The following is a 26,122-nucleotide window of genomic DNA, read 5'->3' on the forward strand; positions in this document are numbered from 1 at the left end:
TCATGGGATAGATTCCTGGGATAAGTGTCGTGCAAAGGTTGTATCAGGAGAGACTTGTTTCTCTTTTTTGACTCACAGGAGAAACTGCGAATACATGTTTGACCTCTAGACTGCTAATTGTATGCAATAAGAAAATAGTTCTTTAGGATTTTGCTGTAATGTAAGGTTTGATTCTTTCAGAGACTTGAGTAAACCTTTTTTCTAAAGCAGGTACCTTTTGTTTGTAAATAGCCTAGTGGAAAACAAGAAGTAGGTTCTTTATTAAAGAAGAACTGTCTTTTGAAGGACAATGCATCTGGAACATTAAAGTAACCATGTAAAACTTAGGCTTGAAAAGCAGCCGTCTTTAATTTAAACACACTAAAATAAATCTCACTTGTATGAGAATGGCTTCTTCCAATTCTGTGTCTAATAAGTAATCTTGTATTCTAGAGTTCGAGCACAATGTGACTGTTGTTTCTTATACTGGCATCGAGCAGTCTTTCCAATCTACTTAGATGATGTGTATGAAAACGCAGTTGATTCTGCTAGACTGCATGTAAGTAGTAGTGTTAGCAACTTAGTTTAACAAGCCACTCTGGTGGGATTCGGAGGAGGATAAAGCATAGACTGAAATTCTTAAGGAAAAAGCTCAAAAAAAAAAAAAATAAAACCTGGGCAAGAGTTACTACCGAGGCAGAAATTTCTTCTCAGTCTGGAGGATATAAAGACAATCTTTGTTCTAAATCTGCTTCAAGTATATCTGTTGCACTGCTCTACAAATCTCAGGTTACTATTGTTAGCTCTGGGTCTCTGTGTGTCTGTGTCTTTGTTCTGCTCTTCATTCATTCGAATTTGAAATTCACACCATTTGCTAGACCTGACCATTAAAAGCCTTAGTTCCACATTGTGGTTGTGTATTTCTAAAGCACGTATCACTGTGTTCAGGGATGCTGTGTGGGATAGTTATCCTGTAGCTTTTTCCGTTCCCTGTCTCCTCCCCTCTTTGAAGTATCAGGTATTTGCTACAGAAGTGAATCATGCTTTGGCATGCTAATCCTGATAAAAATCAATTATTTGTTCCAGTATGGTGCATGTCATGGTCAATTACAGTACTAAAAAGAATATAGTGCAAATAACTTCAGATGAAGCAGCTAATAATTATGACCTTCCAGTAAATGGATCAGTAGCAACTAAATACGTCAGATGAACACATTAAGGACAGGAAACTTCAGTAGGGTTTATGAAGTCTATTTTTAATAGAAGGGAAGATTAGTGATTTTGCTTTGTCTGTTAGCTTTGAACACTATACGAGATGTCTGTCAAACTGTTGGTTAAGCATTAGAATTTCTTTTTTCAGTATATGTTTAGTGCACTGCGGGACTGCGTACCTGCTATGATTCATGCAAGACACTTGGAATCCTACGAGGTGCTTCTGGAATGCTATGACAAAGAAATCATGGAAGTGCTCAATGAGGTAATTTGTTGTGAATGGCAATTAAAGGCAATACTATGCTTGGACTATCTTATGGGCCAACATCTGTTGTACCAAACCTGGTATGATGTATAAAAATAGCGCAGAGACCTTTGAGATTGGTGTGAAGTATTTTAATAAATAGGAAAGTGTTCACTGATTTTGATTCTTTAAGACCTGTTGTTAATTGTATCTGTGTTGGCTGGGAATGTGAAAATACTGCACTCTGAATTATCTAAGTTGGCAAGACCTCAGTTACAGATTGACTATGCAAACAGAGGAGTGCTTTTTGTCAGAGTAGCTTCTGCTTGTATGAATGCCTAAAATAAGTTCTACTGTTCTTAGTGTGTATGCATGGCTTTTAGTAGTGAAGGCTCTGTAAATGTAGGTGGCCTCTTTAGTGAATTATTATCTAGAATTATGAAGGATGTTTGACAGAGAGAAAATGTGAATTCAGATTTCCCAAGTCCTAGGTTTTAACCTTTGAACCACTCTTTGACTAGTTCAAATCCAAATATTACATATTCTGCAGAAAATTGGGCCAAATTGCTTATTGCAAGACTCTTCCTCACGGAGTTAGGTCTTATTATTATCTAGATAGATAGCCCTAAGCCTAGTTGCCCTTAAGATGAGAAGTGAGAATATTTAAGTTTAGGTTGTGTTAAACTCCTACGTGGAAGTTTTAATAGTGTACAAAATGCCATTAGGTAGCTAAACCTTTACCTTGTCTGATCTGCGTAGCTTTTTCTTGCTATTGTGTACTAGAAGAAGAACACATAAATATCCTTCTGGTTCCCAAGTATTGATTCACTTTGACTTGTGTGGCCCTGCCAAAGCAAAGCCGTCTTCACTAGCTTAATCAGTCTTTTATGTATCTCTGGAGAGAGATGTCAGTTCTGCTAACGGAGTAAGTAGATACTGAACATGACATTTTTTTTTTTTTAACTTCCCTGAATAGCACTTGCTGGACAAATTATGTAAAGAGATAGAAAAGGACCTGCGCTTATCGGTTCATACACACCTAAAGCTGGATGACAGAAACCCCTTCAGAGTTGGTATGAAGGATCTAGCTCACTTCTTCTTTTTGAACCCAATACGTTTTTTCAATCGATTCATTGACATAAAAGGTGAGGAGTTATATGTTTTGATTCCATTACTTTAATCTCTGTTACACTTTGGCTTAGTGTGTCTTTTCCCTTCTCCCCACAATTTCCTAACTGAATAGGTAGTGTTATTTTAGTTTATCCCTCTATGTGTTTGCAGCTTATGTAACTCACTATTTGGACAAGACCTTCTACAACTTAACGACTGTAGCTCTTCATGACTGGGCCACCTACAGTGAAATGAGAAACCTAGCAACTCAGCGCTACGGTTTATGTATGACTGAAGCACATCTTCCCAGTCAGACTCTGGAACAGGTACGGTGCCCACAGGATATGAATATAATTTGTTCCCTTACACGGTCATACCAGCTAACTGTTCAAAGGACTGAGTTATTAAAATGAAAGTATTCAAGATTAGAGAACTGTTTGGAAAAAGTGACCTTTAATTTCTGGTTGACTTCTGAGGCAGGATCTTTATCTACCATTGGACATAACACCAATATCAGATAATTTCACACTGAACTTGTATCATTCCTTTTTAACATAAGATTTAATAAAATTAAATTGGATATACAAAGTCAGAGAACGTTTTCTTGAAAATTCAGTATCAGCAATTTGGCAAGCAGTACATCTGGAATACAACTGTCACAGGCGTGAATGACCTTCAAAAGGTGGGTCTCTTCCCTGGTTTATTGCTTGCTTCTCAGCAGGTTCTGCTTAGTGATCATCAAGAGAAACTATTTCATAGGCTGCACATCAAGGACTTTGGGACATTCGTGGTTAACTTAATAGGAGAGTGACTTAGAACCTCCTAGAAATGGCTAAACATGGCTACGTATAAAGTTGTAGTTTCATCAAGTAGATGGTAAAGGCATTCACTGTTATGGGGTTGATGCAAAAGAAATACAACTTGCGTATTTCCGAAGACTTCAAGAGTTTTAGGATCCTGGATATTTTTTGACAGTTAGTTTCATTCCCTCATTTGTGGTAATATATTGGTGAAAGCTCTTAGAAAATACAGCCTTTTTTTCTGACATTCGTGATGGCTGCGTCTTCCTAATTTGAAAAAGGGCATAGAACTAAAAACTCTAGCTGCTTCTTGGTACAAAAGTGCTGTGGAGTAGTTTCTATTTCTGGCTTTGGCTTTCTGTTGGCAATATTTGGCCATCACATTGTTACAAAGAATTAAATAATTTCACAACATTGGTTTCATAGCATTCATTCTGGTATGAGCTTTACTTCAAAACAAAGATACCCCACACTCCATTCCTTCCAGCAAAATCCTAAGAAAATCCTTGGCACAACTGGAAATAGAGTGTGTAGATTAAATAGCATCCTCTCTATACACAGTGGTACTAAAGGGACTCCTTCAAGCAAAACAGTTGTAAAACTTATATTGTAAAGACAAAATTTCAGTCTTCTGGACAGGCTGGGCAAAACGATATCAAAAAGTAGCTAGTTGCTGATGTCTCTGTAGAAATCTCTAATGCAAGGTTCCATTTTTCTGGAATCTGAGAACAGCCAAATCTCAATTTTATTTTAACTGGGGCTTGTGGAACAGCCTGGAGGGTTCCTTACTTTTAGGGGAAGCTGGAAAAACGTCAGCTGAGGTTTTTTTCTCCTTTAAGCATTATCTTACAGACACTGAACAAAAATAAAGAGATTCTTCATTTTGCAAAGTGAAAACAGGGCTTTCTAAAATGCTTTCAAGTAACGACAGAAATAGTATTTGCACACCTTAGTGGTTAGGCATGTCACTAGTTCTTGAGAATTTTTATCAGTAAGAATTCTCAATGGATAATATTGTTTCAGGGTCTGGATGTTTTGGAAATCATGAGAAATATTCATGTTTTTGTATCCCGCTACCTCTACAATCTGAATAATCAGGTAAGGTATATCCCATACATTTGTCTGGATTTGGGTCTGATTTGAAGGGATTGAGAAATGCGGAGTAATATACCCATAAGAAAAACCCAAGCTGAGCATACTTAATAAAAAGTTGTACACTAGCTATTGCTGCTCTAGAAAAACATCTTTGGGGATGCTTTAGGTAGGTCTCAGAGAATGTTCTCCAAGTACCTGTTGAGTACAGTGTGCCAATAGGATCGCTCTGTCATATTCCAGTGAAGCTGGGAGAAGGCAGCAAGGATAACTGGCTGCTCTATAAGGACATACCCAGTACGTGGTTCTTCAACTTGAAAAAAGGGTGTGTGAAAGCAGGTTATTAGAGAGATGAAGCAGTGAATGTCATGAAGAACATGTACAGGGAACAACCCTTTGTGGTTTCTCACAATGGGAAAATGAGGGGATTCCTTAAAGAAAAGGAAATACTTTTTTCTCATGGCACATAATTCAGCAGTGGAACTCATCGCCGTGGTATATAGTGAGGCCAAAAGTAGAAACAGGCGCCAAAACCAGTTTAGACCAATTAGTGTAGGGTATAGTCTCAATAAATATGAGAGTTTGGGTCTGCCTCCGAATTGTTGAATCACTGCTTTGCAGAAATGGGAAGAACCCACCAGATGAAGTTTATTGTATGCATGCTGTATTTTTTGTTTCTTTCCCCAGTCAACAGTTATTAACTGCTCTCAGAAATAGGATATGGGCCACCTAGATCGATAATTTATCACAGAATCGGTTTTGGTTAAATAACTTTATTTTTCCACCCCCCCATGCCTCCCAGATCTTCATCGAAAGAACAAGTAATAACAAACACTTGAACACTATCAATATCCGACACATTGCTAATTCAATTCGAACTCATGGAACGGGAATCATGAACACAACAGTGAGTATCTTTTGCACTGTTGCTGCATTTATTTTTTTTTTTTTCCTTAATAGTGCACAAAAGCCTCCAAAGGCTTGCATATCCTGATGGTTTATTTGCTTGTGCAGTTTTAATGAGGCAGTAATAATGTTCTGCGTGTGTGAATAAAATCAGTTCTTGGACATAACAGAAATCAGTATCACACCCTCTTGGGAGTTATGCCACTTCCAGTTACATAGAAGTTAATGAAGAGATCTAAAAACACGTCAAAGAAGATACAGATGTTCTGGTGGGACTCTGAATTTCAGTAAAGTTAAATTATACTTACCAAACTAGCATAGTAAAATGTTTTGATTGCTAAGCTGCCTGCATAAATTGCCACGCTTGAAGTTTCTCCTTATTGACACTTAGTAGACAGATACTTTTGCTGCAGTTAAAACAAATATTGAAGAAATGCAATGTTAATTTTTTCAGTTCTTCTTGTAATCATTAAACTTAAGAAACATAAGCTTTTCAATGTGTGAAATAAAAACTACAGATCTCTGATTGTTTATTGGAAGACTGACTTCTTACTGCAATGCTGTGAATGATGCCTGTAGTGTAGGTGGTCATTTTAACCGGCCGAAGGCATTTACCTCTTTGCAAGGTAGGTAAGGGCACTTTCCTGTGGTATGCCTACTGCAGCAGGAATTTATCATTGTGGTTCTCAAATTTGGATACAGTGCCAAAGGCGTTTTCAGGTTGGTGCTTTCTAATCTGCTGTTTAATTTCTTTCTACTTCTTTGCTCTTTTCTTTTTCCCATTCTTCTGGCCCTATAATAAAAGAAAACAAAAAACCCAAACAACTTCCTGACATATTGAACCTGCTCTCAAGTCATTACTTTGGAAGTGGAAAATATTAGGGGGAAAAAAAAGGTTTTAATGATTTCTTGTACTATTGGAAATAACTTCCCTTGCATTATTTTTCTGAGTTACTCAAAAAAAGCTTACTCACATTATTTGCTGGTGATACAGATTGATTCGCTTCTGATTGTGAGTAAAGTTATTTATGCAGACATGAGAACTAATCCATAGGTGTAGGGTGGAAGTGCACTTCTGCCTTCTGGGAAAGTGTGTTAGAAAACATTAAGGAAGTGAAAATGTGTGTCAGGAGGTTATGCAGATTCCACAGCTTGCGTGGGGAACTTGAGCTTGTCTGCCCATTTCAACCTGAAATGTTTGTATTGCTTCAAAAGGACAGTCACAGGATATTCCAAACGTAAACTAATGGCTGTGTAAGGCAGGTCATGCAACTGAAACAGCTAACTTGTCCCTTGGTCCCTCTGCCCTTCCTGGAAGAGAACCACCTTTCCAGGAGAAGGGTTTTCTTTATTCTTTTAAACCAGTGAAATGAAAAAGTTGAGAATAACAAATTGAGTAGAAGTTTCCAGTACTTGGGAATCTACTGAAAGCAAGTTGCTAGATATGCTTGTTACTTTGCCAACTTCCTTGATTTTACTTTTTTTTTTTCCTTCTAGGTAAACTTCACTTATCAATTTTTGAGGAAAAAGTTTTATATTTTTAGCCAGTTCATGTATGATGAACATATAAAATCCAGGCTTATCAAAGACATCAGATTCTTCAGGGAAGTCAAGGATCAAAATGATCATAAGGTAAAGTAATTTTTGAAGGATCGAGAGGCTCAAATAAGTGCTGCTTTCATGTGACTGAAGGTGCACCAAACCAAAACATCCCTATTATTTAAGTGTGAATCTCCAGACGAGTGGCAGCTTTTGTCCTAGTAAAATTCAGTGCTACAAATGTTTGTGTTCGGGATGGCTTTGTTTCATTGTGGCTGGTCTGTAAATATGAGGCTGGCTAAAATAATTCTCTGTAACCTGAAAACAATGATTTGATGGAGTCCTAGTCTATTGGAGGTCCTAAACTTCTGGTCCAAATCATACTTAACAGTTGTCAATTTTGAATAATAAGATTATTCAAAGTGAATCCAAAATGATGTGAACATGTAGCGCTTATTCCAGTGTGTCAAGATCTGGGGGCTAGGGCCTGATTTTCCGTGCTGGAAAATTGGTTTCTCAAAAATGCTAGAGGTAACATATTAATAGACTGCCAGCTTCTTTGCATGTCGAGTGCTTATTTCTTTTAGGAATACTTGCTTGTTCACAGTAACACTTCTATTTCGCTTCTCAGCTTGCAGAAGTGACTTAGCCAAATTAGTTTTGTGAATTAATATAGACAGGTAGGTGTATAATTTATTAAAAAAATGAAGCTGTAAATGCAAGGTGGGAATACATTGCAAATAGAATTGTATTGACATGATGGAAAAAAAGTTTGGCTTTTTTTTTTTTTACAATAGGTAATTATTCTTACAAATTCTTCTAACATATTTTTTTAGTATCCTTTTGAAAGAGCAGATAAATTCAACCGTGGAATCAGGAAACTTGGAATAACCCCGGATGGCCAGAGCTATCTTGACCAGTTCAGACAACTCATAAGTCAAATTGGTATGAAATGCTATCTAAGGGAATGTTATAAATGTTATTAAATGGAAGATATTTTCATCGTCTAGTAATTGAACTTTCAGCTCAAGCTAAAACTAGATTTAACTTTGGTTAGATGGAAAGTACTTCGCTTGTACCCCACGACATACTCTTGTTAAATTACACAGAATGGCCCTTACATGTCTTTAAAACACAGCTACAGCTTTGCATAGATGCCTGTTCCCTTTGAAGTTGTTCTTTTCTTTGTCATGGAACTGATTTTTACCCAGATTGCGTGTTCTGGATATACACAATATCCTTAAGTTCATGTATTTCAGAAAATGGCCGTATACCCAGCTGAAGTAACTCTGGGTGGTGTAGGACATTACAACGGTACTTTCAGCCACTGATGCTATAGATGTGCAGGACTGATCTGAACTTGCAGGTGTTTAATGTGCCCAGTGGAAAGCGCTTGTGCTGTCTGGCCCTTACGTTGTCAGGACAGTGAACGCTGCCTTGCTAGATGACACGTTTGTGTTTTATGTCTCTACATAGACTTTTGATACTGGCGTTCAACACACCTTTTTAAACTTGGCTTTCAGGACAGTTTCTTAGCCAGAAGTATATGCCAGCTTTAATTTACATTTCCGAGTTTATAGGAATTATGAAGTGTGTGTTTCAGTACATTGTTTTTTCTTGTTTTTAAAGGCAACGCTATGGGCTACGTACGAATGATAAGATCTGGTGGACTTCACTGCTGTAGTAGTGCAATTAGGTACTTATACAGATATTTAATTTTTCTGTTTACTCCTTCTCATTCCTTTGCTCCCTATTCATGCTGCTATTCCCTAGGTTCTTACCCATCCCCCATAAATTTTGAATAGATACGTTTTCATTGAAGTGAAATTATCAAAAACAGTGCTGTACAATTGTTGCCATAAACGCCTGCAAATCAAACAAATTCTATGGAAAAATGCTGCAAAAGAGTTAATAGAATGTACACGTAAGTCATTAGTCCTTAAGTCAGTAAATCCTGATTTTAATCACTTCTAGGTTACATTAAGGAAAAATAGTACAAGCCTCAAGGAACTTGGGAGAAGCATTTCTTTGAGAGTTTTTTCTGTATAGATGATTGTCTGTGTTCATATGAAGACATTAAAACATAGTGACTTCTACATACAAGTAAATCATTGGTTTTCTTGCAAGTAATAGTAAACTTAGGGTTATCGGGGCAGCAGGTGCTAGAGAGGAGATGGTAGCCTGGTAAAGGCAGAAGTACAAACTGTGTGTGTGTTTAGAAGTGAATTGAATAGTGCCTCGATGAGAATGATATGGCAGATGTGCTACAACTTCAAGTAGTTCGAGCACAGAACACTAAAATAACTAAATTATAAATTATGGTAGATACTTCAGTGAACATAAACAGTTGAGCATAATCCTAAGAAGCAGTAAATTTTCAGGTTTGTTCCTGATCTGGAAGATATCGTTAACTTCGAAGAGCTGGTGAAAGAAGAAGGACTCGCAGAAGAAACACAGAAAGCAGCCAGGTACCCTGACATTTTGCTTTTGAGGTCTGAGGCAGGGATGGCATGAGAGAATTATAATTTTTAACTTATAAATACAGCTATTAGTTGTGTGTGTGTGCGTGTGTAAAGTTCAGCTGATCTATGCAAAAACGTTTACTGCTCTTCAAAGCAGAGAAATTAGAAACAGGTGTTGTACAAATGCTACTTTGCATTTTTAAAAATGGACTGTTAGAACCTTGTTTCTTTAAAAAATCCCTGTGGTTTGAAGGCCAACAAGCCTTCCTCGCCATGTGTCTGACATCTACTTTTAGAATGTTTAGGGCCCTAGGAAAAAAAAGTTGCAAGTAGTCTATTCATAGACCTTTTCTGAGAAAATGAAATGAAGAAATGTGATTCAGGTGGCTGTAATCTTGGACACTCCGGTCTGAATACCGGATTGTGGGTGTAGCTGGAGGGTGAAGAGAGGGTTGTTATCCCAAGGGGTGAGTAAGCAAAGAAACTTTGAGGAGAAATCAGGTAACACATTGCTGTTTATCCTTTGCAGGCAGTTGGACTCTGTCCTCAGTGACCTCACCCGTAACTTTGCAGAAGGGACGGAGTACTTCAAAATGCTTGTGGATGTATTTGCTCCTGAATTCCGCAGCCCAAAGAACATGCATTTGCGGAACTTCTATATAATTGTTCCCCCACTGGTTAGTATTTGCACTGTGTGTACCAGTTCTTGTTTTTAAAAATGTATCAGATCAGGTTTGTGTTTAAATATTTTGCACCGGGCTGTTGACTTGCGTATTCTACCTTTTTCCCTGATTATGAGTGGGATTGTTTTGAGCATGGCTTTGCTGGTAGTTGTCCAAAGCCATGTTTCTTCTTTATTTACATCAGTTGATGTACTAGCACTTAAAAGGTGACTTTAAAAACTTCTCCTATTTCAAATTTGGAGAAGCCAAGATGAGAAAGGAGGAATAAGAAGAGCAAAGATGAAGGGAGTTTAAAACCACGTTCTTCAGCTTGCTCGTGCGTTTGCTCTTCCGCATCACATTAGGGATCTTTAGGATCTTTTAATGTCATGTTCTAAGGCAGTAAAATCGGGGCCCCCTCTATTGCAACTGGACTTGCTTTTGCGAGTGAGTTTAATTTAGAAAGAATCCAGTTGAATTGAGGTGATGAACACTCGAGTGCAGCATTCTGGACGTTGGGAAGCAGTTCAATTTGAAGGCCTGAATGGTCTAAACAGATTCATGTTTAACAACCCCTTTTAGAAACTAATTTTGGAGTGCTGCTGAGGCATAAATTTAAGACTGTGAGAGCACAGGTACGTCGTGGTGTTACAAGTGAGGGAGAGTAAAGCCTCATGACACATAATTTTGTTCTTTTTCCTTCCCATTTGTAGAGGTTTTTTCCTGATAAATACAGTTTCAGGAATATACCATCAATTTCAGTTTTTAAAAAGTATTTCAGTGTAGTTAAATCTGAAAGTGTGTCGTAGGTTTTCAAGAAATTGTTAATGTAGACACATTTCCACATCTCAAGTAGTCATCGGATACAGACCCATCGCTCAGTTTTGCTACCTGGATCTGTCATTCAGCATCGTTGTAAATGGAACACTATTGATGTGGTTTTTTCAGTTTTCTAAATAGAGTGAAATAACACACTGTAGCTTTAAAACGCTAGTATCTTTAAGCTTCCCAGGAACCTACACTATTTTAATTATCCTTTACTTGTCTACATGTTTACCTCTAGTGATCAGCAAGAGAGTGTAAAGTAAAAAGTCTGACAAGAACAGCAAAGATGAAAATGTGCCTTTGTTTTTTTTTTTTTTTTAGTTACGTAGATGCAAGTGTTTTCCAAAGCTTAACTTGCTTTCTTCCCCAAAAATCCATAAAAAGGACAAGTTATCATACAGAAATGCCTAATGATGGGAGCCACAATTAGCATAGTTTTTGGCATGGAATTATATTCATAGCTAACAGCATGCATGCGAACACCTTTTAAAATTTGCGAGTCTCTTGATGGTTCCAAAACAACTTTTCACTTTTTCAGACCCTCAATTTTGTAGAGCATTCCATTAGTTGCAAGGAGAAATTGAATAAGAAGAACAAAAGTGGAGCAGCTTTCACTGATGATGGGTTTGCAATGGGTAAGTGTCAGCACACTGACTAGCTTTCAGGTAAGCCAACTTAACGGGTATTTGCAAGAAAAACTTTGTTTATATTTTGCGTGTTTCCATAATTAAAAATTTCATAATTTAAATTTGGCTTGTTTTGGCTTCAGCACAATGGATTTGAGGGCTGTTGTTTTGTTCAGGGTCTCCTAAGCACGGAATACCTGAGTATGGGAGCAAACAGTTTTGTTGTTAGTGGGTGCTTCCTAATTTCTTTCAAGGCTTGCAGATCTCAGCAGATGGGAAGGTGTGCAAGTCTTTGGATCAGCTACAAGGTTTTCAAAAATTGAGGCGTGTTCTTTATTATGATTTTTTTTTCCTGTTAGATTTAATTGTAAATTAATTGAGATTTAAATTTTAGTCATGTAGGAATTATTAATTTAGGCTGATCCATTAAAGACACTTACAAAATGTTTTACAGATTACATGTTGACTTTGGTACATGATTTGTTAATGCCTATAGGTGTGGCTTACATTCTGAAGCTTTTGGATCAGTACCAAGAGTTTGATTCTCTGCACTGGTTCCAGTCTGTTAGAGAGAAGTACGTGAAGGAAATCAGAGCAGTAGCTAAGCAACAGAATGTGCAGTCCACTAATCAAGATGAAAAGCTGCTGCAAACTATGAACCTTACCCACAAGCGACTGGAAGTTTGTTTACAGGTATAGCATGGGTCGAGTTACCTGTTCTGTATAGAGTTCTGCACTTAACCATCAAAATTCAGATATCTGTTTGCTGATGGAGCCTGGCAGGAGCAAAAACCAGAGCCCCCTGTCTACAGCAACAACGCAAAAGGAATATAAAGACTTGAGGTGTATGATCCAAAGGGGATGTTGTGCTTGAGTGAGTCGAGAACTTGACCTGTTTGATTAGGAATCTTTGTCCCGTGGAATTTGAAGTCTAATGCAACTAAAACCCAAATGCTTAAAGAGGAGCCACTAACTTTTTGGTTCAATTTCTTGTAGCAAGGATTTTGCATAATAACACTGTTAACCTTCAGAGTTGCTTCCAAGCTGCCAAGTTATAGAGGAAAGATATTTGAATTCTGAAGCATAGCAGTTCAGCTTTCGTCAGTGGTATAAATGCTTTCTCTCTGCTCTTGATTTGAAGAGGCTATGGGACAAATCTGTAGTTGGATATTTATAAATAGCCCATGATTACATTCTGTAAAAGCACATTTGTTGTTGAAATAGATAAAGCCCTCTGTGTCCTCATGACTCCCACGCTTGTGCACTGCATTTGGTCCTCTGGTGTTAAAAAAAAAAAAAAAAAACAAAAAAAAACAGCAATACATCACTGAACCTTGTTCAGAAACTGATCAAGCTCGTGGTCATTTCAATTCCTGGCTTGCATGATTTTCCATGGGCAAGCTGCTCCAAATTCTCACTGCTGCTACAAGCCTCATTTTCAGCCTCAGTAGATTAGTGACAGATTTATTGCACCGATGCTGCTTTGCTTAAATTACCCTTTAGAGCTTTTGGCTGACATTTGCTTTGTAAAATGCATGTGAACAAGGTATGAATGGAGGAAGATTTTCAAAAGCATTTAAGAGATTTAGATACTGAAATCTGGTTGCCTTAGATGCTTCTGAAAAATCCCATTTATAGCTGTCTACAAATGAATTCTTGTGATACTCTGACATTCCTCTTTTGTGTCTTGTCCTTTAGGAATTTGAACTCCTTTATTTCTCACTAAGTAGTGCAAGAATTTTTTTCAGAGCAGATAAAACCGCAGCAGAAGAAAACCAGGAAAGGAAAGAAAAAGAAGGTGAGTAAATGCTAGATGTAGAATAGAACATTTTGGCTCATGAAAGCGTGCGCCTTAGTAGGGAAAGTGCTTTTCTTCTTTTTCCATGGCTGCTTGGTTGCTAGTGGGCTGATGCAGTATTCCAGAAAGTTTTATGGGGTCAAATGTGACTGGGGAGTCAAGAACAGCTCACGGAGGCCTTCTGAAAATGCACCCATTCCAAAGCTGAGCTTCGGGGGTGGGGGACAACAACAAAAAAAAAAAAAAAAACAAACCCAAACCCAACGCCACAAAAAGCCTACCCGATGCCAAAAAATCTGGGACAGGGAGAATTGCTTACTTGCAGTGATAGTAAGCTCAGTAACTTCTGTGTCATACTTGCCCTCTCCATTCCCCGTTTTGACAATGACAGCCTTTTCTGCACAACCTTAGCTGCTGTGAAATAAGCTGGTGTTTGTTACCTGTTGTTTACCAGCTGTTTTTCAACTTATGTAGGCAGATGATGCAGATATTACAGGTGGCCTTCAGGTGTTTATGATGTATTTTGGTCTACACTGAATTATATTAAAGGGGTAAGATCTTAATGTGTGGTTATGGTCTCTTGACTAGGTAACGTGGGTATTTTGCAGTTTATACTCATGCCTTATATATTCTCTCTCGTGAATTCTGGAAGATTCTCATGAGCCTGGGAAAGCTTTTTCAAAGAAAAGAGAATGTTCCCAAGGGTTAAGATACAGAAGTGCAGTTCAGTCACAAGTTACCTGGAAACTCGTGTAGCAGTATATTAAAAATGGAGTTGATAAATAATTTTCCAGCGTAGTTCTGACAAAGGCACAAGCGACCTGTGAGATTACATTTCTTCTGCACTAGGCAAAGTGTTTGCAAAGAAGGAAGGCTTATTTAGCATTAATTTGCATTTCATTGTATTCAGTGAAGTTTGAGTCTGCAACTCAAATAAAACAAACAGCAAAAAAACCCACCAGAAATACAACTGTGTGAGCACTGTGGTGAGTAGGGACAGACGTACTACCCTGGCTTCTGAAGGAGAGCATTTTGTAGGACATCCGTTACTTATAGTTTAGGTCAAATGCTCACTGTTGTGATACATGTTCGGTTCCCTGAAAAAATGTGTTTTGTGGCAAGAAAAGCTTGAAATGCATATCGGGGTGAAAAGTTTTGAACACAGTAATATCTTTGCCTTCTACGGTAGTACTTGCATTTGGACTCTACACATACATGCGCGCCCGCTTTCAGTGTCTGTGCAAGTTCTACTGACTGAAGAAACCTTTCAGCCCAAATACACATTCCTTCACAGGGCCAGGACCTTTGTGCTGCAAGGTCAGTCTGCATACGCTGACCATGGCAAACTGCACCAAGTGTGCTGGGACATAAGCATGAGATATATGCTAAGACTTCGTTTTTACAGCCTTATATCAAATGTTGAACGTGATGCATGTCTTTATTTTTTATTTTTTGTAGAAGAATCTGTTAAAGCAAGCAATGGAGATCTTTCCAACTCTACGCCTGCAGATCCTGTTGTGAAATGATGTGCCTGGTATGGGTGATGATTACTTACTCATATAATTCATGTTCTTGTTATCAGTAACACTCTGTAGGGGGTAAAAGCTCTCGATTTGATTTACTTGCTCTGTTAAACCCAAGAAAAAATGTACAGTAGTATCTGAGCCGCCAGTGAGGCTAGGTCTGTGTTTGCCTATATTTCTTGTAGACACTCCTATTTCTCAGGAGTTTAAATTATTTACAGCTCTTTCTTTACATTCAAAATAATGATGTAAAGTGTGGCCCTGGGAGGTAGTTATTTTGAAGCAGAGATGTGCAGGAAAAAAAAATCTTACTGATTTTTAGATGCATTCTTGCATCTCTAACATAGCATTTAAAAACAAAGCAAAAAAACAAAAAAAAGCCAAAACCCAAACCAAACAACCAAAAGCAAACTCACAGGCCGTAAGGTTTGAACCGGTGCATCTTTTCAACCAGAAAAAAAAAATTGACTCAAGGCATTGTGTTTATCTCTTGTCTGAGAAATAATTCAGAGCTGGTTTTATGCAGTTCTGTTGTATTTAATGCAGCCACAGGTTACATTGTAAGTGTAACAGTGTATGTTAAAGCTATCCCACAAAATGGAAATCGTCATTAATGTTTTATTCCACGAACCCTTATTATTACTATAGGCAGTAATTGCACTGTGGGAACTTAGGATCCTGTCAGACATTTATTTTTCCCCTGCTGTTTTTTCCCCCCGTATCAGAGAATGGGAAAACCAGAGAAGTTAACGTAATCAATTCCTTCTCATTTCATACCGAAGGTCTGACTTGCGTCCACAGAAGTAAGGAAATCCAGAGCCAAGACAGAACCACAATCAGCTCTTCCTTTTATGACCAGACACTGTGTAATGGGTGTCTGTAACTATTAAGTGATCTTACAGTTCATTAATATGTTGTGCCTAATTGCAAGTTTCAGCCTCAATGCTGTATTTCCTCACCTTTGTAGGTCTCTTGTACTGTCCGTGTTGTTCATACAGTCTGACATGCCTGATTATTAACAAGAATTGCACTGCAGGCTTCAGAAGCTGCTGAACACTGTGAGAACTCTGTATAAATAAAACATCTGTAATGCCTGCAAGTAGAGGGTCTAGACTGTGCGAGAGTTACTCAGATTCCTAACTTAAGTAGCTAGGCTTAGCTTAAACGTAAACACCACTTCCATTAAAAGATACAGTTGTGTTTTAATCTCCCAGAACGTAAAACACTTCTAGGTCTTACTAGCTAGAATAAACTACTTAGGCTGTCCATCTGAGAATTACTTTTTTGGGGGGGGGAGGGGGTTTAACACTCTTTAACTGTATTTTTAGACCGTACTTGCCAGCTTCTTTCACCTAATTACAGAAAAGGTAATGTTTTAATGGTTCAGATTGTTCCACCCACCCCTGGGTCACTGGTTAAGACCATTCCTGGTGTATTTGTGATCCACCCTTTCCCGCCAGTCACTTCAACCTTCAGAAAGCCAGGACAAATGCTTTGTTGCAACTGGAAAGACCGGATGACTATGAAAGTCCTTTCATTAGGTCTGAAAACACGTCATGGAAGCCTTGTGGACTGTTTAAATCAGCAGTGCTCATTATAAAGTTTTTATTTTAATTCACCGTAACTTGCAGAGACTGCCCTAAAGAATGCTGCATTACTCGATTTGTTATTTTTGCCTTTTTATTTTGATACAGGGTTTTGGTTTGGTGGTTTTTTTTTTTTTTTTTTTTTTGGCAATTTGTGTACACTTTTTTTTGACCAAACTGTGCCCACGCTGCACCCTTGGTAGCGCCGCTGAGATCAGCATCCTTGCTGCTGCTGCTAGTTTCCATCCTGTTGCAATTGAAGTGTCCACATTTCCATATTCCTGTCTCATCTGAAGGCACGTTAAGTTCTTGGCCTGGAGTGGCCAGGCACTACATTGCCTCCTTCCACCGCAACTGCAGAACCACGTGTCGATGGTGTTTGTGTCCCCCACGATGGCATTGCTAGGTAGCTATGTACAGTCAAGGCATTACCTGCCCTGGAATAAAATCTGGACTTGTATTTTCCCTTCTGCTATTTTTTTTTTTTTGGAAAGACGCTGGCTCAAATAGGTAATACTTTGCAGTTGAAGATAAATTGAACTGTGCGTTTTCTTAATGGATGGTGACTAACAAATTCGTGTGGTTCTGGCGATGGAAATTCTAAAGGAAAGACATAAGCCTATTTTTTATAGAACCCTGTTTAATCTGGGAGACCTGAATGTATACTATATGTGGCAAAAATATATAAATAGACACAAATATGTACAGTGATAATAGAGCTATTCTTGCTAATACGGGATTGTAGTTTAGATTTCTTTCTTTTTGTCATGTAGCAGCATATACGTGCAGCAAGCTTTCCTCATCTGAAATACAAGGTGGGTCCTGACTTTGGATGTCACACCCCTCCGTGTCAGTGAGAGTCACAGTAAATCCTTTTTCCCCCCGCAGGGATCTGGAAGAGGTACAAAATTCTTGCTGTGGTGCTACTGCTCTTCTCATTGCTTTTGCCCTCCCGTTCCAATTACAGGAACAAAATGGCCCCAAACTGGTTGCCTGGAGAGGAGACAATGGAACTAAAACAGAAAATATTTTTTTGTTTCAGTTCCAAGCTAAACAGAATGCGCTCCCTCGAAATTCCCAGAGGTGATAAAAGGAAAGGGAGGCTGAGTTTGCTGCAGGGACGCAGAACAGATCCCTAGTGGTGGTGGTTTTTTTTTTTTTTCCTTCAGGGCAGGGGCAGAACAGGCTCCAGGCCCATCTCCCCCCCGAGCGGGCAGCTGCCACCCCCGCCCTCCTGGCTCGTCTTGCGACGAGGCTGTTGCACCTACGGGTGGCAGCAGCAGCAGCAGCAGCAGCAGCATTTCCAGGGGTCCTGCAGCCCCTCCTGCTGGGGCGCGGTGCCCCCTCAGGCCGGGAGCCTGGGGGAGCTGCCCTGCCCCTTCCCCCTGCGGCGGGGTGGTGGTCGGGGGGGGCGAGGGCAGAGCAGAGGTGCCACCAAACAACCAGGGTGAAGGGCGATTGCGCCGACTGGGGAGGAGGGATGGGCCCAGCAGCACCGGGCTGGTGTGTCTGCTCCGCGGGAAATGAACTGCCGGCGGTGCTGGAGGTCCTGGTGTGGTCCGCGGTCAGGAGTGGAGTTTTCATCTGATGGCCATCAACAACAGCTGTCTTCAGCTTCTCAGGTACAACGGACCAAATGTAACACTTAATGTTTCCTGACTCATTGTACAAAAGGGTGTTTTGTTACCTCAGTCTCTTTGGTTTGTGAGGAGAGAACGTTCTGTACATAACTGTGTTAATAAACGCAATTTTGAGAACCTCCTCATTCGTGTCTTCAGTAACATCAGTTCAACAGGTCTTAATCAGATAGCTTCAGATTTTATTTATGAAGAAGTTTGTGTGTCAGTTACTAACAGTTTTCTTCCATGGCTCTTTTAAATTAAACATTCAACAGCTAGCTAAATTTGAATTTATTCAGTCAAGCACTTGCAAACTGGAGTCTAGTTTCCTAGTGAGTGAGAAGAGTTAAACTTAAGTTCAAGGAATTTCAGCCGTTTGCTCCAGTTCCCTTAACTCGATTAATACAAACTATTCCATAGATTCTACCACTCCTCACCCCGCCCCCCCAACTACTGTTTGTATTTTGCAAGAACAAACAAAAATAGTTTCTCATGTTTTGAGGTTAAACTGGAGGGGGAAAAAAATCTAAACGTCTTAGCCAAATCTATTCAGCTTCTAAGTTCAGGAGGGTACTATGAGACTAGTCAATACACTGTAGACTCCCAAGCTGGGGTTTTATTGCTCGGTTCCTTAAAACCCAAGACCGCTGGTGGGCTCGAGTGTTGCGTGTCACCATGTTAAAAATACAAAGAATTCTTACTATGAAAGTACTTACACGTCCTACAGCTATTATCTCTGGCAACTTAACTTTTAAGAAACCTACCCACAGAAAAACTGCACGCGATTAACACGCCCCAGCCCTCGACTGCTTCTGCTGTTTGCACAGCAGTGGGATTCACGATAATACATCAGGGAGGTACATCATGCCCATTATTTAATGACAGAATGTGTGAGCGCGGTCCCCGGGAAGGTAAGAGTAGGCACTTGGATTGGTTTTGTAAGCTTATTCTAGATGCAATATAAAAATAGATTATATTAATAGGAAAAATTTAGTGTTTAACAAATCATTTTGTAAATAAGCTAGCACAAAAGATAGATCCTGTTACACTTACACTAGACTAAAAATAACTTCATCTGAAAATAAAGGAAATAGTGCATTTTTTAACCTTCATCCAGGTGCACATCATCATGCAAACTAGGAAAATCGCCTGCGGTAGGGGATTTGCGGCCTGCTCCTGGTTAGAGGAGCCGAGGGCCCCCGGCTCTGGACAACTCCCCGGGGCCGGGCAGCTGCTCCCCCCGCAAAGCTGAAGCCGCGCCGTTAACCCTTCGCGGCTGCCGGGCTGCGCCCCCCCCCCCCCCCCCCCCCCCCGGCAGCACCGGGCTCAGCCGGGAGCCCCCCCGGAGAGCAGCAGCCCCCCCGGAGGGGAGCAGCCCCCCCGGAGAGGAGCAGCCCCCCCGGGGAGGGGCAGCACCCCCGGGGAGGGGCAGCACCCCCGGAGGGGAGCAGCCCCCCCGGAGGGGAGCAGCACCCCCGCAGGCCGCTGCCGCCCCCTCGCAAACCCAGCGGCCAGGCCGCTGCGGGGACGTGACGCCCCCCCCACTCCGTCACCAAGGCAGAAGCGGGCTCGCGTGTGCGCGGACGACCGAAAACTTGAAGAGATTCTGGCAGGGAAACTCCCGGCTTTTCCTGCTGCCACGCACGCAGGCCCGCAGGAAACGACACGGGGGGGCGGGGGCGGGGTTTATGCTTCTGACTCCTCCCCTTCCTCGTGGCTGGCTCCGCCCTCTTGTGACGTTTCGGCGAGCAGCACGAACTTCCCGTCGTTCGTTAAGGGCACCGACCGCATGAGCCGCGCTAACGCTGCTGGGTCCTGGGCGGAAACAAAGCAGAGTGCAGCGGGCTGCAGCGGCCTTGAGGGGCACGCGGTTTTCCCAGCGCTCCTCGTTAAGGTTTTGCAACTTTCTTTTTTTTTTTTCAAACGACAACCTTTAGTCTTAAGGTTTGAAACATAAAAAAATCCCCTTTGGGTCAGTAAAACTACCTCTTTGGTCTGTAAGCAAAAAAAAGTCACTGCATCTGAGCCTTTATTTTGCTGTTGGTATCCGGTGTTGGTATAATGGCTGAAAAATGAATCAACTGTCTAAGTAAATTATTTATTATACCTGTGCTTGCTGCCTGTGATGAACATTCCCCCAACTTGTTCTGAAATCTTAGCGGCAGAAATATACAGCAAATATTGATGCACAGCAAATATTAATTGCTGTCCCAGTATCACATCTGTATATAGATAAAACTTGTCTGCGAGGGGCCAGGTAACGTTGCCATTCCTAAGGGAGGAAGGAATGTGAGTTTACAGAAGCGAAACAGCAACGGGTGTGACTTATGCTTCATCCCAAAGAGTTTGGGGTTTTTTTGAAAACCTCACTCACAGCTTCCTTTCAAACACGAACAATGGGGTTTGTATAGTTCCAGATCGGATTTAGGGTGGCGAATGGTATCAAGCTGCTGCAATATCAACCCGAGTTTATTTAACAGGGGCTGCGTTAATATCACAGAACTCTTGCCGTGAGGAGGAAGAGCTGTTCCTTCCTCTCACACGTACCAGAGGTACCTGGACAGCGCAACCCAACGCAGGATGAGATGTATCACAACACAGACATGGGGAACGGAACAAACTCACCTTCTGTGCCTCAATGATTTCTTTTCCCAAGCTAATGGCGTAGCAAATCTGAAAGAAAGAAATATATGTAAAGTTCACTTTTAGTTTGGTTTTTTTTTGTTCCTTGATGGGGACTGAAACCCAGAAGTGTCCACGTAAACTTAAACACAGATCTGAAAGCAGATGTGGGGTACCAATTCACTATGCTAACCACGTAAAAATGAAACTACCTTCGGTTCTGCTACCAAGCCCACTGAGGCTGCTGAATCTTTGTACTCCACTCAGTTTTATTCACCAACCTTTATTTCCAAACCCGGGGGATCTTTCCCAGCCCGCGCAGGAGCGTTACTGCTCCTCACTACGACAACTCCCCAGCACACCCCTCGCTCCGGATGGCCTGTGGCTGTCAGACGCAGCGAGCACCCGCAGGCGCTGCCGCGGCTGTGGAAAGCTCCGGGGCCGTGCGAGGCGGCTCAGCACAGCTGACACCCACTTCTTCTTAACGCTTGGGTGTTAAGACACACCCACGTTCCCCTGGCTCTTAGTGCCCGGGTGGGCAACCACTCCCTTCCCTCCGTGCTGCTGCAGTGGCTGTACGCCTGCTCCTTTTTAGACAGAAGCTACCACAGCCCGGCGTATTTTCTTGGCAAGCAGTTGAGCTGCGCTTCTTTCCGCCGCACCGTTTCCCAGATGCGTAAGCCGGGAAGCCTAAGAACTGCTGTCTGAATAAAGTATTTTGTTAAACGTTACACAAACCTTTTCCCCTTCTGTGTTGCTCTCAAAAATATATGCGCTCCTGGATTCTTCTCCCGGAGCCTCACTGAGATGGACCACAAAGCCAATCAGGCGCCTGTTATCCTGATGAGCAGCAAACTGCGTCACAGTGGCAAGTTCAAACTGGAAAAGCGTAATAATTTATTTTTTTTTAACCAACATTTGGTTAGCTTGGTCAAGAGCTCGAGTTCACGGGACTGAGTATTCAACGCTGTGGTTAAAAACCAAACCAAAAACACAGGTTACTTACACTTGTTCGTGTAACTTGCGTTTGAGGATCTATTAACCTGCCATTATGTGTAGGGGGAAAAAAAAAAAAAAAAAAAGTTATTTTAGAGCGATTCTTAGTCATTTCAAGGTGCTTTACAGCAGTAAGGCAGTCACTACGGCAGTTTCACAGACGAGGAGACATATGTGAGGAAGCAAATGCTTTGTCTGTGCTTTCATGTGGGTTGGTGGCAAAGTTCAACTCTAGATCCTGACCGCCGGGCGCCTGACACGCGCGGGTCACGGCACCTTCCCCACGCACTGATTCGGCGAGCCCCCCGAGCCCCCCGAGCCCCGGGCCGCTACGCTAATACGCCCGTGGACATACACGCACGCCAGCTGACGTGAGTGGTTTGTACTGACATATTCTACAGGGACGGTGCTGACAAGAGGATGGCCATCGTTCTCCTGCCGTTACTACGTGTAAGGAAAGAGAATCTTCCACGGCACCTTCTTGCATCTTTTTGTACATCTTTGCGGGGCCTTATCGCCCCACTGCATCCCCTAGATTTTGGAAGGATGTCCTCACAACTTACTCAGGAGGGTGATTTCTAGATACTACAGAGTAATAAACGAGACATTTCTACTGCGTAAAGTGAATCTTGGGATCTTGCTCCCTCAAAGGGTGCATTTCTTGAAAAGACAAAAGCAAAAATGCTTCACGAATCACAAGCTGCATGAAGAGACCGGAATGCTGACAAGCCGAAGGTTTTACAGCACCTCAGGTTCTTGCTGGTGACCATGAGATGGGACTCAGTCATCCGGAATATGTTGTGGATGGCACGAGCAGCCAACACTTGTCTCATGGCTTCGTAAATCACCTCACTGGTGTCATCTGACTGAACGGCCATAGATCCTAAAAACCGGACTACGAACATCTGCTGCAAGAGTGAGTCTGTAAGATAAAAGGCATGACTTCCTTCACTGGGCTACTTCAATCTGCCAGTAGCTGAAGTTACCGATGAAACTTTTATTCACTTTGGAAGTCCAGCATGAAATGCGTGGGTGGTGACCGCCGCGGGTGGTGACTTCCCGCTATGAGCCAGGCAGTGCTCTGACCCAGTTTTAAACAGTGCTTGAACTGGCGGTGAGTAAGGGGGGGGGGCAAAGAAAAAAAAAAAAAAAAAATCACAGTTGCTTGGAAGCTTTAAAAGTACAACTGGGCCTTTATACTTTATTTAATTACTTAGTAGAATTCAGTTGCCGGTCATGCTACCAGGTGCACATAAACTGGGATAAATTTACGACTGTGCACAAGCCTTGGCTTCCATCAAATTAACTCTTATCTGTAAACCTCGCACATTCCTCACTCTCTTCTATATCCTCCCGACCTTCCATGGAACCGGTTCCAGTGAGTTTTTCATTAAATCCTTCCTGGCTCACTAGCACCATCCGACTCCTCTTTACAACTAAGCAGCCATTACGGGGCAAAGCCGCCGTCTGGTCAGGCTCCCTTCGTGGTTGGTGGCGAGCGAGGTAAAGCGGGACGGGCCCCGCTGATCGTGCCCCTCCGGAGGTGCCTGCCCCGCACCCAGCCTGCCGAGCACCGGCGCCAGCGGCGCTTAACGCGCGGCTCGCAGCCCTCCCACCGCGCCCGCCCAGGGACGCCGCTTGCGAGCCGGGGGGGGGGGGGGGGCGTGCAGGTCAGGGGGTTCTGCTCTGGGCCCCGCCAGTGGTTTGCTGAGAGGGGCCCGCCGCTTCCAGACGGCGCCTGTAGAGAACAACCAACCGGGGGGCCGAGCCCCGCGTGTGCTGGCAGAGGCAGGGCAGAACTGCTCTCTCACTGGCACGTCACCGGGGTGGGGGAGAGGGGATATCGGTAAGAAACTCTCCCTCTGCCGCAAGAGACGTGTTGCTGCTGCCTGCCATGTGCTGGGCCTCTGTCAGATTTAGATTCCGGATTTCGGAGTCCACACGGGTAAGAACTGGCTACTAAGCAGCCTCGAAGTTGAGCAGAATTGTAACACAATCCCGTCAAACTCCTTCTAAAGAAGTCAACAGCTACTTTTAAAAAAAAAAAAAAAAAAAAAGAAAAAAATGAATAAAAGACAAAAACCAAGCAAACCAAATCTTTTTGCCTTTAAACATTTGAAAGAAACCTAACCCGGAATACAGCTTGGACTGTCAAGGAAAAAGTTGTTTTGACAAGTAGTGATGTCTAAACCACTGGCTTCTGAAAGGCAGCTACCTTCAGCCGCGCTACGGATCTGTTACTGCTGCTCCACTGCGTGAAGTGCTTTCATTAAGAGACACAGGATACCTGACAGCAGAATTAGGCCTAAAATTATGAATAATTTTATCACAGAAAATGAAGCACTGACCTTCCTCCTCATCTTTGCTGCCGTCTTCCAATTCCCCAAATGGGTTTGCACGCCTATCAAATAAGAATAAAGACTCTTGGTTACAGATTCTGCTCACCACACACACATGCTGCAATACTGAGTTTTCTCCCCTGAAATCACTCTGTTAAAAGCCACCGATCACTGTCTCTGGCCATACCTGCCACCTCTGTTCTGGTCCAGGAATTCTGTGGCAGGCAGTACGATATCAAATTGAATTGGTGTTCCAGGAGCAATGAGTTGTGCGGAGTCTTGAATGACAGTTGATTCACTGGGAATCAGTTTATCATTTTCCATATTCTTTACATTCTGGCTAAAGTGAAAACGGAAAAGAAAAACTCTCAGTCAATCAATGACACCCTATCTTTGCTCTGGAAGGCAGACAAGATTATTCAGAAATCCAAAGCGGGATTGAACCACTATACGTAAACATAAGAGTATTTTCCTATTTATCTGTTACTGAGGACTCTAATAAAATCTTTTTTTTTTTTTTTTTTTTTTTTTTTGTACCTAAAATTATTTAGGAAAAAAGTAAATGCTGGTATATTAAACCTGAATGCACGTAAACTGAGTGTGGGCAGACTCAGCAACAGGTTGCTGTTGGCCTCCCTGCCCTCTCGTGGCCGTATTTACAACCCCATCACCAGTTCCAGCAGCGACCTGGACTTGTCTCTACAGGCGCCAGTGGCAGCCCTGACATCTTTTTCAGATCTTCCTTACCCACAGGCTTGTTGCGACGTGATAGCTAAGAAGTGTTACACACTGGGTCAGATTTCTTACCGCACCTTTTCTCAGAGAAAATGAAATGCTAAGTTTCCCACAGCTACAGAAGTTGTAATGGTACACATCACTACATATGGTAGACTTGGGAGATTAGCTGTCAATGAAATTGCCATTTCCTTTGCCCAGTGAAAGAAATGACAATACTCGTCTATTTATAGTTCTGTAATCAAAGTGGAACAGCTGTACTGTGAATAAAATTAGAAAGAAATTGCCTGACATTCCCCATGGCTATAGGGAATCTTTGGAATCTGCCAGCGATCATCATAAAGGGAACCATAAATCATAGCAAAGGCATCGGCCTGAGAGGCAGAAGATCTGGAAAACGTTTGAATTTCTAGAAGTAAATATCTGAGTAGGAATTCACAATTTTCTGACAAAACTTGCAGAGAAGTCTCTTCATGTTGAAGTCAGTGTGACACAAACTTGCCCTATTTTATTTATCACGCTGCGGCTGAAAGCAGGATTTCAGTCCAGCACTTGGCTGGAAAGCCAACTGTGATGATGAAGTTTGAAGAATTCCCACTGGGTAAGATGCTAGAATCACGTGGACACAAAGAAACGATACATAAAACATGTATTCTGAATATAAACATATCTTAGAACATTACTGACAATTTTTGAAGGAGGGCTGCTTCACTGATTGACCCGAATGAGCACAAGAGAACAGCAGTAATTGTTCTGACAGCAGTGTAAAGTGTATTCCCGTGACAAGACTGACAGGCACTGCTTGAGGTAATATGCAAAAATATTCCTGCTTCAGTATATTTTGAGGGCTGCTCTATTATCCACGTTACAAGTCATTCCCTTACGGCAAAGCACTTACAAGTAAAGCATTGTGTTTGTTTCTGAAGAAACAGCAAAATCCTAATGGCAACCGCAAGGAGCTTCAAAGCAGTGACGTGGAGCAATATGCACCGCCCTCAACACTCGGCATCTCTTGGGGCTTTCAGTAGGGGACATCAGAAGTAGAGGAATTTGCTGGAACACACAGGCTTGTAAAGCCAGGGCCTAGCCAGGGCTTCGACCTTCCCCCAGGCGACTGCCGCCCTGTAAAAAGCGCAACTGGGCACCCAGTCTCTAGTCCGTGCAGGTGAGGATGTTACCTGGGGTGGTGAACTTCATGTTTTTTCCCAAAGCTGGTAATGGGAGTCACTGCTTGTAGGGCTGTCTGATTTAACTTGATTGCAGCTGCCTATGGACACAAGACCGAAAAAGCTCTTTTACCCACGGTTCACGTTGCCACGTAAAGAACGATGGGAGAGCAAGGTGGAAGGAACGGACTGAAAGATGGAAATGAGCTCCCACCTCTGGATTGTCGGTGAGATAGATCTGTCTGGAGATGTTGTTGATGGCACATATCCACTGGAAGGGA

General features: G+C 41.8%; 2 protein-coding genes across 5 annotated transcripts in view; one reads left to right on the forward strand and one right to left on the reverse strand.

Moving 5' to 3' along the window:
• WASHC4 (WASH complex subunit 4) overlaps window positions 1–18,125 on the forward strand; it is a 41,525-nt gene extending 23,400 nt beyond the window's left edge. Inside the window, exons 19-34 of one of the 3 annotated variants that reach the window (XM_042792455.1) lie at window positions 433–538; window positions 1,340–1,456; window positions 2,412–2,580; window positions 2,717–2,871; window positions 4,369–4,443; window positions 5,240–5,344; window positions 6,841–6,975; window positions 7,719–7,827; window positions 8,512–8,578; window positions 9,264–9,350; window positions 9,874–10,021; window positions 11,370–11,466; window positions 11,954–12,150; window positions 13,156–13,255; window positions 14,714–14,789; window positions 15,504–18,125. In XM_042792455.1, coding sequence (XP_042648389.1) covers window positions 433–538; window positions 1,340–1,456; window positions 2,412–2,580; window positions 2,717–2,871; window positions 4,369–4,443; window positions 5,240–5,344; window positions 6,841–6,975; window positions 7,719–7,827; window positions 8,512–8,578; window positions 9,264–9,350; window positions 9,874–10,021; window positions 11,370–11,466; window positions 11,954–12,150; window positions 13,156–13,255; window positions 14,714–14,781 — 1,735 coding nt within the window. In that variant the 3' untranslated portion in view covers window positions 14,782–14,789; window positions 15,504–18,125. Of the gene's footprint in view, window positions 1–432; window positions 539–1,339; window positions 1,457–2,411; window positions 2,581–2,716; window positions 2,872–4,368; window positions 4,444–5,239; window positions 5,345–6,840; window positions 6,976–7,718; window positions 7,828–8,511; window positions 8,579–9,263; window positions 9,351–9,873; window positions 10,022–11,369; window positions 11,467–11,953; window positions 12,151–13,155; window positions 13,256–14,713 lie in introns of all 3 variants that reach the window. The other 2 variants (XM_042792454.1, XM_042792453.1) reach the window with 2 other exon arrangements.
• Window positions 18,126–19,369: 1,244 nt separating this feature from the next.
• The window catches only part of APPL2 (adaptor protein, phosphotyrosine interacting with PH domain and leucine zipper 2), a 40,042-nt gene continuing 33,289 nt past the window's right edge, over window positions 19,370–26,122 (reverse strand). For both annotated transcript variants that reach the window (XM_042793106.1, XM_042793105.1), the window contains 9 exons: window positions 26,056–26,112; window positions 25,854–25,942; window positions 24,128–24,280; window positions 23,950–24,002; window positions 22,349–22,523; window positions 21,612–21,648; window positions 21,344–21,484; window positions 20,609–20,656; window positions 19,370–19,798 (listed from right to left, as the gene is read on the reverse strand). In XM_042793106.1, the coding sequence (XP_042649040.1) occupies window positions 19,670–19,798; window positions 20,609–20,656; window positions 21,344–21,484; window positions 21,612–21,648; window positions 22,349–22,523; window positions 23,950–24,002; window positions 24,128–24,280; window positions 25,854–25,942; window positions 26,056–26,112 (882 nt within the window). In that variant the 3' untranslated portion in view covers window positions 19,370–19,669. The remainder of the gene's footprint in view (window positions 19,799–20,608; window positions 20,657–21,343; window positions 21,485–21,611; window positions 21,649–22,348; window positions 22,524–23,949; window positions 24,003–24,127; window positions 24,281–25,853; window positions 25,943–26,055; window positions 26,113–26,122) is intronic.

This window comes from Tyto alba, unplaced genomic scaffold (assembly GCF_018691265.1).
Source record: "Tyto alba isolate M040663 unplaced genomic scaffold, T.alba_DEE_v4.0 Super-Scaffold_2, whole genome shotgun sequence".
Classification (NCBI taxonomy): domain Eukaryota; kingdom Metazoa; phylum Chordata; class Aves; order Strigiformes; family Tytonidae; genus Tyto; species Tyto alba.